General features: G+C 42.1%; 1 protein-coding gene across 4 annotated transcripts in view; it reads left to right on the plus strand.

The window, feature by feature from the left end:
• The window catches only part of PGAP1 (post-GPI attachment to proteins inositol deacylase 1), a 734,955-nt gene that overhangs the window by 399,952 nt on the left and 322,420 nt on the right, over positions 1-12,583 (plus strand). For all 4 annotated transcript variants that reach the window (XM_075830035.1, XM_075830037.1, XM_075830034.1 and 1 more), the window contains one exon: positions 2,748-2,823. In XM_075830035.1, coding sequence (XP_075686150.1) covers positions 2,748-2,823 — 76 coding nt within the window. The remainder of the gene's footprint in view (positions 1-2,747; positions 2,824-12,583) is intronic.

Here is a 12,583-nt window from a genome sequence, read left to right on the forward strand (position 1 = left end):
CTGTTGCAGGAAAATTTTATGGGCCAGTTTGTGGAAGACCCGACTAGAGGTGAAGCTCTGTTGGATCTGGTCATTTCTAATAATGCAGACCTTGTTGGGAATGTCAATGTTCGTGAAAACCTCGGTAACAGTGATCACAATATAGTTACATTTTACCTATACTGTAAAAAACAAACGCAGGCTGGGAGGGCAAAAACATTTAATTTTAAGAAAGCCAAATTCCCCAGGATGAGGGCGGCAATTCAGGATATAGACTGGGAAGAACTAATATCAAATAATGGAACAAATGATAAATGGGAGATTTTCAAATCTACTTTGAGTTATTATAGTGCAAAATTTATTCCTACAGGTAATAAGTATAAACGACTCAAATTAAACCCCACATGGCTTACACCTTCTGTGAAAGGGGCAATACATGACAAAAAAAGGGCATTTAAAATCTGAGGGTACAGCTGTAGCCTTTGTAAAATATAAAGAGCTTAATAAAATCTGTAAAAATGTAATAAAATTAGCAAAAATACAAAATGAAAGGCAGGTGGCCAGGGATAGTAAAACAAATCCCAAAAAATTCTTCAAGCATATAAATGCAAAAAAGCCAAGGTCTGAACATGTAGGACCCCTAGATAATGGTAATGGGGAGTTGATCACAGGGGATCAAGAGAAGGCAGAGTTACTAAATGGGTTCTTTAGCTCTGTATATACAACTGAAGAAGGAGCAGCTGATGTAGCCGGTGCCAGTGCTGTTAATATATCAGTTGATATACTGAATTGGATGAATGTAGAGATGGTCCAAGCTAAATTAAATAAAATAAATGTGCACAAGGCCCCGGGACCAGATGGGTTACACCCTAGAATTCTTAAAGAGCTTAGTTCAGTTATTTCTGTCCCCCTTTTCATAATATTCAGAGAATCTCTAGTGACTGGTATAGTGCCAAGGGACTGGCGCAGGGCAAATGTGGTGCCTATTTTCAAAAAGGGCTCTAGGTCTTCCCCAGGTAATTATAGACCAGTAAGCTTAACATCCATCGTGGGGAAAATGTTTGAGGGGCTATTGAGGGACTATATACAGGATTATGTGACAATAAATAGCATTATAAGTGACAGCCAGCACGGTTTTACTAAGGACAGAAGTTGTCAAACCAACCTAATCTGTTTTTATGAAGAGGTGAGCAGAAGTCTAGACAGAGGGGCCGCTGTGGATTTAGTGTTTTTGGACTTTGCAAAGGCATTTGACACTGTCCCCCATAGACGCCTAATGGGTAAATTAAGGACTATAGGTTTAGAAAATATAGTTTGTAATTGGATTGAGAATTGGCTCAAGGACCGTATCCAGAGAGTTGTGGTCAATGATTCCTTCTCTGAATGGTCACCGGTGTACCCCAGGGTTCAGTGCTGGGACCACTATTATTCAACTTATTTATTAATGATATAGAGGATGGGATTAATAGCACGATTTCTATTTTTGCAGATGACACCAAGCTATGTAATATAGTTCAGACTATGGAAGATGTTCATGAATTACAGGCAGATTTAAACAAACTAAGTGTTTGGGCGTCCACTTGGCAGATGAAGTTTAATGTAGATAAATGTAAAGTTATGCATCTGGGTACCAACAACCTGCATGCATCATATGTCCTAGGGGGAGCTACACTGGCGGATTCACTTGTTGAGAAGGATCTGGGTGTACTTGTAAATCATAAACTCAATAACAGCATGCAGTGTCAATCAGCTGCTTCAAAGGCCAGCAGGATATTGTCGTGTATTAAAAGAGGCATGGACTCGCGGGACAGGGATGTAATATTACCACTTTACAAAGCATTAGTGAGGCCTCATCTAGAATATGCAGTCCAGTTCTGGGCTCCAGTTCATAGAAAGGATGCCCTGGAGTTGGAAAAAATACAAAGAAGAGCAACGAAGCTAATAAGGGGCATGGAGAATTTAAGTTATGAGGAAAGATTGAAAGAATTAAACCTATTTAGCCTTGAAAAAAGACGACTAAGGGGGGACATGATTAACTTATATAAATATATTAATGGCACATACAAAAAATATGGTGAAATCCTGTTCCTTGTAAAACCCCCTCAAAAAACAAGGGGGCACTCCCTCCGTCTGGAGAAAAAAAGGTTCAAGCTGCAGAGGCGACAAGGCTTCTTTACAGTAAGAACGGTGAATTTATGGAATAGTCTACCGCAGGAGCTGGTCACAGCAGGGACAGTAGATGGCTTTAAAAAAGGGTTAGATAATTTCCTAGAACAAAAAAATATTAGCTCCTATGTGTAGAAATTTTTCCTTCCCTTTTCCCTTCCCTTGGTTGAACTTGATGGACATGTGTCTTTTTTCAGCCGTTGTAACTATGTAACTATGTAACATCTAAGTTGATAAACACACACAGGACCCGCTCTCAGCCGAGCCATCATTGCAACTGAAGTGGTGCCTTGAAAGGGAGTTTATGGGGCTACTCAATGGATAAAGTAGCAACTCTTTCTTTTGTCCATTAATAAAAGCCGTTCCTCATAGTAATCAGCAGGGCCATGACTGATTACCTTTATGGTTCTCACAACCTTGGCTCTTTCTGCTTGTTTTTGTGTAACTCAGCCAAATCCACCACACACTAAAATTCATAGTAAAAGAAAATGAACTATGGGGAACCGCTGTGTTTTGTATATCTAATATAGGCATTGGCATTGTGCATGCATACATTGTACATTTGTTTCTAGTTTTGATAATATTTACTTTTGTTTCAATAGTTTTCAGTAGAGTGTGAATTCCTAAATGAAGAGCTGGAAACCACAAAGTTGCCTGTTACACATGCTTTTTCTTTTGGTATGTACAAACTATGATTATAACATACATTAACCTCTTTAGGACACAGCCTGTTTTGGCCTTTTGGACACAGATGATTTTTTCAAATCTGACATGTATCACTTTATGTGGTAATAACTACGGAATGCTTTTACCTATCCAAGCGATTCTGAGATTGTTTTCTCATGACATATTATACTTTAAGTTAGTGAAAAAATTTGGTTGATAAATTCAATATTTATTTGTGAAAAACACCAAAATTTACAGAAAATTTGTAAAAATTAGCATTTTTCAAAATGTAAATGTATCTACTTGTAAAACAGATAGTAATACCACACAAAATAGTTACTAGTTAACATTTTCCATCTGTCTACTTTATGTTTGCATAATTTTTTGAACGTCCTTTTATTTTTCCGGGAAGTTACAAGGCTTAGAGCTTTATCAGCAATTTCTCACATTTTCGCGAAAATTTCAAAAGCCTATTTTTTCAGTGACCAGTTTAGTTCCGAAGCGGCTTTGAGGGCCTTATATATTAGAAAGTGCCAATAAAATGCCCCATTTTGAAAACTGCACCCCTCAAAGTATTCAAAACAGCATTCAGAAAGTTTATTAACCCTTTTGGCGTTTCACAGGAATTAACCCCTTAAGGACGCAGCCTAGTTTTGGCCTTAAGGCTCAGAGCCCATTTTTTAAATCTGCCATATTTCACTTTGTCTTAGGAACGTCGGAATGCTTAAACCTATCCAAGCAATTCTGAGATTGTTTTCTCGTGACACATTGGGCTTCATGTTCGTGGTAAAATTTGGTCGATATATTCGGTGTTTATTAGTGAAAAATTGCAACATTTTGAGAAAATTTTGAAAAAATAGAATTTTTCAGAATTTAAATGCATCTGCTTGTAAAACAGACTGTTATACCACCCAAAATAGTTACTAGTTCACATTTCCCATATGTCTACTTTAGATTTGCATCATTTTTTGAACATTCTTTTACTTTTCTTGGACGTTACAAGGCTTAGAACATTAACAGCAATTTCTCATATTTTTAAGAAAATTTCAAAAGCCTTTTTGTGAAGGTACCTGTTCAGTTCTGAAGTGGCTTTGAGGCGCCTATGTATTAGAAACCCCCATAAAACACCCCATTTAAAAAAATAGACCCCTCAAAGTATTCAAAACAGCATTTAGAAAGTTTTTTTTTTTAAACCCTTCAGGCGTTTCACAGGAATTAAAGCAATGTGGAGGTGAAATTTGCAAATTTCATTTTTCTTGCTGAATTTCAATTTTATTCAATTTTTTTCTGTAACACAGAAGGTTTTACCAGAGAAATACTACTAAATATGTATTGTCCAGATTCTGCAGTTTTTAGAAATGTCCCACATGTGGCTCTGGTGTTCTCGTGGAATAAAACACAAGCCCTAGAAGCAAAGAAGCACCTAGTGCATTTTGAGGCCTCTTTTTTATTAGAATATATTTTAGGCAGCATGCCAGGTTTGAAGAGGTGTTGAGGTATCAAAGCAATGGAAACCCACCAGAAGTGACACCATTTTGGAAACTACACCCCTCAAGGAATTAATTTATGGTGGTTATCATTTTGACCGCACAGTTTTTTCACAGCACCTATTTGAATTGGGCTGTGAAATTAAAAAAAATGCATTTTTTTTCCAATAAGATATCATTTTTGATTAAAATGTCTTATTTTCACAGGAAACAAAATACCCCATTTTGTTGCCCAATTTGTCCTTAGTGCGGCAATACCCCATTTGTGTTGATAAACTGACGTTTGGGCCCATGGGAGGGCTCAGAAGGAAAGGAGCGCTATGTGTTTGTTGGAGTCCAGATTTTGCTGGATTGGTTTTCGGGTGCCATGTCGCATTTGCAGAGCCCCAGAGGTATCAAAGCAATGGAAACCCACCAGAAGTGACACCATTTTGGAAACTACACCTCTCAAGGAATTAATTTATGGTTGTTGTTATCATTTTGACCGCACAGTTTTTTCACAGCACCTATTTGAATTGGGATGTGCAATTAAAAAAAATTCATTTTTTCCAATAAGATGTTATTTTTTCATCAAAATTTCTTATTTACGATTTGTCCTTAGTGCGGTAATACCCCATTTGTGGTGATAAACTGCCGTTTGGGCCGATGGCAGGGCTCAGAAGGAAAGGACCACCATTTGGCCTACTGGAGCTTTTCTGGTGCTAAGTCATGTATGCAGAAGCCCCTGAGGTACCAGTACAGTTGAAACCCTCGAGAAGTGACCCCATTTTAAAAACTACACCCCTTAAGACATTCATCTAGAGGTGTAGTGAGCATTTTGACCCCACAGGTATTGTGTAAAAGATAATGCACAGCAGATGGTGCAGAGTGAGATTTGCAATTTTCTATATATATATATGGCATGTCAGTGTCCGATATAGTGTGCCCAGCATGCGCCACCGGAGATATACACCCCATAAGCTGTAATGTGGGTTCTCCCGGGTACGGCAATACCCTACATGTGGCTGTTATCAGCTGCCTGGACACACGGCAGGGCTCAGAAGGGAAAGATGAGGGGGATATGCTGTGCGGAGTGCATCGGGGTAAATAAAAAAATTAAGGGATGTATGATAAATTCGAAAACAATCTTTCATACAGAGCCCTGGTTTTTCGGGACACGTGTCGCATTGGTATATTGTTTCCCTCCTTATCCCCCTCTTTGAGCAGACTCTGCACCTCTTTTGACTTTTTCCCTTCTTGGCAGTTTGGGGAAGTTCTCCTGGAAAGTGTTGCCCTGGTACGATGCGTGTGGCCTCGCTTCCAGAAGTACTGGGTGCCCCCCCTTCCTGGTCCCTAAAGATTAGGTTTTTGATTACCACCTCTTGAAATTCCAGGAAAGTTCCCCTCTGGCCTGCACATCGATGTAGCACGTACGCATTGTACAATGCCATCTGTATGATGTGCACGGCCAGCTTCTTATACCACACCCTCGATTTCCGCATGGTGCTGTAGGGCTTCAGGACTTGATCGGACAAGTCCACCCCTCCCATGTACCTATTGTAGTTCAGGATGCAGTCTGGTTTGGGGGTCTCTGTACTGGTACCTCGTACAGGTACATGGGTACTGGTGTGGCCATGCATTGTTGTCAATACAAGGACATCTTTCTAGCAGCACAATATGTTGCTGCTAGAATGTGCCCTGCTCTCACCGCTTCTGAGTGTTTGCCCAAGCAGAGTCTTAGGGAGGCCTCTCAGATTTTTTCTAGCAGTGCCGCATGCCACAGTACGTCTGGAAGCGAGGCACTTGAAGAGTGGGACGCTGGTATAAAAGTTATCCAGGTAGAGGGGGTAACCCTGGTCCAGCAGTGGGTGCACCAAATCCCACACAATTTTTGCATTAATTCCCAGTAAGGGGGGGCATTCTGGGGGCTGAATACTGATGTCCTTCCCTTCATATATCCTAAATTTATACGTATACACTGATGCACTCTCGCACAGCTTATACAACTTCACGCCATACCTTGCCCTCTTACTCGGCAGGTATTGGCGGAATTGAAGCCTCCCTTTAAAATGTACCAGGGACTCATCAATAGAAATACACTTCTCGGGGGTGTATGTTTGGGCAAACCGGGCACTGAAATGGTCTAATAGGTGTCTCAGTTTGTGTAAACGTCAAAACTGGGGTCATCTCGGGGTGGGCACTTCTCATTATCCGTATAATGAAAGAAGAGAAGTATTGACTCATAACGTATCCTGGACATGGCCATACGGTACCTCGGGGTGTGGTATAAGATGTCCGTGCTCTAGTAGGTCCTAATGGATGGCTTTTTCAGAAGCCCTTTGTTCAAGTGAAGTCCCCAGACCTTGCCCAACTCTGCTGCATCTACAGGGGTCCACCTGTGGGATTGGGCATAAAATGATGTGGGGTTCTTAGGTTCTTAGTAATATACTATTGGGCATATAAATTAGTCTGGGAGACCATAAGAACTATAAAGTCATCAGTGAAGAAGAACTTGAAAAAGTCCATCTCACTGAGCCCTGCTGTATTAAATTTTATCCCTGAGCTGCTCGTGTACTTTGGGATTTGGGGCTCATAAATGTCTGGTGTGGGAGTCCAAATGGGGTCACTTCGCTCGGGGGCTTGAACTGTGGCGGGGCCATTTCGCTCGGGGGCTTCAACTGCAGTGGTGGTCCTGGGGCATCTCCTAGGGGGTTCCTCTTCTTCATCACTGGATGAGGAGGTGGATAAGTAAAACAGAGTCTCACCATCCGACGACTCTGTGTCGGAGGCAAGAAATGAATATGCCTCTTCGGCACTAAATGTCCGTTGGGACATGTTTGATTGCTTCCCTAACTAGGAGCAATAGGCTGCTACCTAAACCAGCCAAAAATATTGATGTTTTTATAGAACGAGTGGGCTTCCCTGAGACTAAACCTAACTAGGGCGAGGGTTCCTAACACTAAACCTAACTAGATTTTATTTGAACTTTCCTGAGACTAAATCTAACTACGGCAACTATTCCCTGACACTAAACCTAACTAGTTTATTCCGAGCTTCCCTAACACTAAACCTAACTACGGTGACGGGTACCTGACACTAAACCTATCTAGATTATTCCGAGCTTCCTTGACGCTAAACCTAACTACGGTGATGGACCCCTAACGCTAGATCTAACTACGGTGACGGATTCCTGACGCTAAATTCCCTGATGCTATACCTAACTATGCTTTTTCACGGTTCCCTGACACTAACCCTAATACTGAACTAACCAGTTAAATTGTCTAAATTAAGTTTTTTTAAAATTTTTAGTTTTTTTTGTCTTATATGTTTTATAAAGAAAAAAATGATCCCCAGGGACCGAGAAATTGGTCCTGAAGACTAAGAAGTGGTCAGTGATAGGAGATCACTGACCAAAAACGTGGGGGGGGGGAACACAAAGAGGAAGGGTACAGGACTGGGTAGTGGATTGGGGAGGTGGGAAGCAGAAAAAAGTTGTGTTTTTTTTCACTTTTTTTTCACTCTTTATCTTCTCTTCCTCTTCTCACAACCGCTCTGAACGACTTGCTATCTCCAACAGAGCCGTTCAGGGCAGGTGCGGCAGGATGTGATGTTAGGGAGAGGAAGTGAAGAGACCGATCGCCACTATTGGACAGTTATTCACTAACTGACCAATATTGGCGATCGTGGAGGCGGGACCATCGCGACAGGTCCCGGCGTATTGAGCTGTGATAGCCTGCTGTCGGAAACAGCAGCTGTCACAGCTCGTGCACGCGCCGATGGAAAATGGCGATGCATTTTCCCTGCGACGTAATATTCCGTCACTGAGCGCGAACTTATTGGTTAGCCCGACGGAATATTACGTCGCTGAGCGCGAAGGGGTTAAAGCAAAGTACAGGTGAAATTTACAAATTGTGATTTATTTTTTTTCCAAAATTCATTCGTAATACATTTTTGAATGTAACACAGAAGGTTTTACCCAAGAAATGCAACTCAATATTTATTGCCCAGATTCTGCAGTTTTTAGAAATATCCCACGTATGGCCCTAGAGCGCTAATGGACTGAGGCACCAGCCTCAGAAGCAAAGGAGCACCTACTGGATTTCAGGGCCTCCTTTTTTTTTAGAATATATTTTAGGCACCATGTCAGGTTTGAAGAGGTCTTGTGGTGCCAAACCAGTGGAAACCCCCCAAAAGTGACCCCATTCTGGAAACTACACCCCTCAAGGAATTTTTATAGTGGTATAGTTAGCATTTTGTCCCCACAGTTTTTTTGCTGAATTTAGTGGAATTAGTCTGTGAAGATGAAAATCTACTTTTTTTCTGAAAAAACATAGAATTTTTACAAGGAATAAAGGAGAAAAAACACCCCAACATTTGTAAAGCAATTTCTTCTGATTACGGCAATACCTCATAAGTGGTAATAAACTGCTGTTTAGACCCCCGGCAGTGCTCAGAAGGGAAGGAGAACCATTTGAAGCACCGCTTTTGCTGGAAAGGTTTTCGAGTGCCATGTCACATTTTCAGAGCTCCTGAGGTACCAGTACAGTGGAAACACCAAAGAAGTGACCCCATTTTGCAAACTGCCCCCTCAAAGAATTTATCTAGGTGTGTGATCACATTTATGACCCCATATTTTTTGGGGCTGAATTTAGTAGAAATCTGCCATTAAAAATAAAAATTTTAATTTTTCACAAATGCGTCATTTATAGGACAGATTTTTCAGACACAGCATGTAAGTGCAGAAAGACACCTCAATGTTTATTGGGGTTTTTCTTCTGAGTTTAGAAATAACCCCAAAGTGGTCTAAATATGTTGTCTGGACACTTAGCACTGCCTGGAAGTGAAGAAGCACCACAAGGGTTTTGAGGCCTTATTTGTACTTGGATGATTTTTGGCCGCAAGCATAGGCCTGAAAAAATTGTGCAGATCATACACATTTGTTAGAGTATTAGGTATTCATCCAGGGGTATATTGAGGGTTTTTATTTATTTTTTTTTTTTATTTTTTTATTTTTTTAAGAGTGTCCAATTTTAAAAATGGGCAAAAGACCAGAACGATAAAGGGAGGGGTGGGGGTTTTAAAAGTATGACATTTTTCATCCAGGGAGGTGTGGTAGATGCGGAAGCACTCCTTCATGCACAGTCCGGGTTTAGATGGGCAAGTGTCGCACTGATATGTGGTATCCTTACGGATACCCCTTTTTGTGCAGACACGGCACCTTTTCTGTGCCCTGCCTTTTTTTGCTGTAGCAGGCACTTCACTAGGAAAGTGCTGCCCAGGAACAATTCGGCAAACATTACTTGGAGCAGCAGACGTTTCCCCCACCTAGTCTCTAAATAAAATAAATTTTATAATGTTCTCTTGATACTCCAAGTATGTACCTGGATTGCCAGCTTTCCTAAAAATTAAAAAGGAGTTATATAGTGCCAGCTGGACAAGGTACACTGCCAATTTCTTGTACCAGATTTTACACTTTCTCATGGCACTATATGGTTTCAACACCTGATCATTCAGGTCAACACCCCCCACGAATTTATTGTATGCCTGAATGCACACAGGCTTCATCATGGATGATGTGAATCCACGTGTGGGGACAGGGGTGCAGCTGGCGTCATGTATAGATGTCCGCATACAGACTTCTTTTTTGTCTCTAAATTTGAGACACAGGATCCCATCCTGCAGCAATGCCCTGCTTTCTCCAATTTGCAGGGATTGGCTGATGAGGGTCTTGGGAAGGTGCCTCTGATTTTTTCGCACCGTCCCACATGCCACTGTTTTTTTGTCTTTTTAGACATTTGAACAGGAGTACACTTGTGTACCAGTTGTCTAAGTACAAGTTGTACCCCTGATCAACCAGTGGGTGCAGGAGGTCCCACACTATCTTCCATGTTGTGGACAGGACGGGGGGACAATATGGGGGCTGTATTGTCCTGTCCTTCCCCTCAAATCCCGAAAGTGTGTGTGTATCCGGTGTCCGATTCACACAGCTTGTACATGTTTATCCCGTACCTGGCGCGCTTATTTGGTAAATATTGGCGAAACGTCAGCCTGCCCTTGAAGTGCACCAGGGATTCATCTATAGATATTTATTTTTGAGGGTTGTAGACTGATAAAAAATTTTGGCATAAAATGTTAATGAGGGGCCTAATTTCAAAAAGTCTATCGAAGTTTAGGTCATCCGCAGGGGGGAATTGGGAATTGTCACTAAAGTAAAGAAATTTATGGAGGGCCTCAAAGCGGGAACTGGTCATAGTATTGCGGTACACCGGACAATGCTACAGAATGTCCGTGGACCAGTAGGATCTCACTTCGGGCTTTTTAGTGAGACCCATGTTGAGGACTAACCCCCAATACATTTCGTCACAATTAGTCGGTTGCCACCAATTGGCCTGGCATGAAAGGCGTTGGGGTGTTCCGAAATAAACTGCTGGGCGTAAATGTTGGTTTGATCAACCATGAGCTGGATCAAATTGTCTGTCAAGAACAATTTGAAATATACAATAATAGGCAGCCCTTCTGTCTTTACGTGAATGCCTGCCGCAGCAGTAAATTCTGGCATTTGGGGGGGGGGGGGGGTGTAATTGGTTGGGGTTGACCAATCACTGCTGACTGTACCAGGGTCAGGCAGATCGGCAGTTTCAGGGTCAGGCAGAACCTGGGCACTAACCCTCCTGCGACTACGAGGAGGTTCCTCACTGTCACTGGAGGAGGAGGATGAGAGAAAGAACTGTTGTTCCTCACCACTCGCGGAGTGCGTATCGGACGCGATCATGGCATATGCCTCTTAAGCGGTTTAAAGTCTCGCTGCCATTTTGGGTGTTCGTATATGTATATGTAGTGTTTACACACGTAGCTCAGAGAACTGTAACAAAATCTAACAAAGTTTTTTTTTTTTTGTTTTTGTTTTATAGCACTTAGTAAAACTTACTAACGGACACTGAGGCTGACTGACTCGGACGCTACGTATTGACACTGACAGTGGATTGACGCTGACTAACTGACACTGACAAGTGACGCGACTGACGGTAATGGATTGACGCTATCTGACGCTGACTGACACTTACTGACAAGTGACGCGACTGACAGTAATGGATTGACGCTGACAACGGATTGACGCTGACAACGGATTGACGCTGACAACAGATTGGCGCAGACTAACTGACAACGGACACTGACTGACACTGACTAACTGACGTGACGAATTGACGTAGACGAGCAACTACCTACGAACAAAATCAAATTATTTGTGATCAAAAAATAAAAAATATCTCCCTTGTACACTGGGAGGTGGTGGTGAACAGGGAAAGTGAAAATTAGGGGTTTTTCTTTATTTTCACTGACTACACGATACAGGCTCTGATCTCTCCAACTAATAAATACCAACTAAGAGATCAGAGCCTGTATCCTGTATTTTTCACCTGCCCTGCAAGAAAACGCACTGTGATTGGTGGGTCTGAACAGACCCACCAATCGGCTCTCGCCGGCAATGGACCAATAGCAGCAGTCCATTGCCTGTCACATGGGACATGGGGGAGGGACATGGGGGAGTGATGGTGGGAGTACAGGAACAGTTTTGAAAACTTTTCCTAACTTTTATGGAGGATGGGTGTATCTGTACAGACTTGTACAGATCAACCTATCACATCGATCGCCGGCATTGGACCGCTTTTACGGGTCCATTGCCGGTGACTGACATGTGTAAGCTGTCGGGGGTGGGCATTTTTAAACCCTCCCTGGCTAAAAGTGCACTGTGATTGGTGGGTCTGAACAGACCCACCAATCACAGCTCTCGCCGGCAATGGACCAATAGCAGCAGTCCATTGCCGGTCACGTGGAACATGGGGGAAGGTAGGGGGACCTTTGTAACAGTTCCCGGACTTAACTACGAGTCCCGGGAACGGTTTTAAAAACTTTTTACAGTTATAACAATGTGATCGGTGAATCCACCGAAATCCGGAAATCCACCGACCACATTGATCGCCGGCATCGGACCGCTAATCAGTAACTGTACGTCCTCGTGCGGGATGTAACCTCCCGCAACGACGTACAGTTACTTACTCGTGCGGGTAGGTACTTTATTATGTAGGTACATGTCAGAAAATCACAATGGTGGTGTTCATGACCACCACTCATTTACACAACAAATGGACTGTGGGTTCTCTTAATTTTTTTAGAATGTTATGTCAGAGAATTCCTGTGATTTAGTGCCGCTAAATGGATTTAATGACTTCATAATTTAGTCATCTTCTAACCTGTTTCAAAGACCAGGTTTTGGTAGATTCCCCCTTTAAAATCTTATTTACACC

This window comes from Rhinoderma darwinii, chromosome 6 (assembly GCF_050947455.1).
Source record: "Rhinoderma darwinii isolate aRhiDar2 chromosome 6, aRhiDar2.hap1, whole genome shotgun sequence".
Lineage (NCBI taxonomy): Eukaryota > Metazoa > Chordata > Amphibia > Anura > Rhinodermatidae > Rhinoderma > Rhinoderma darwinii.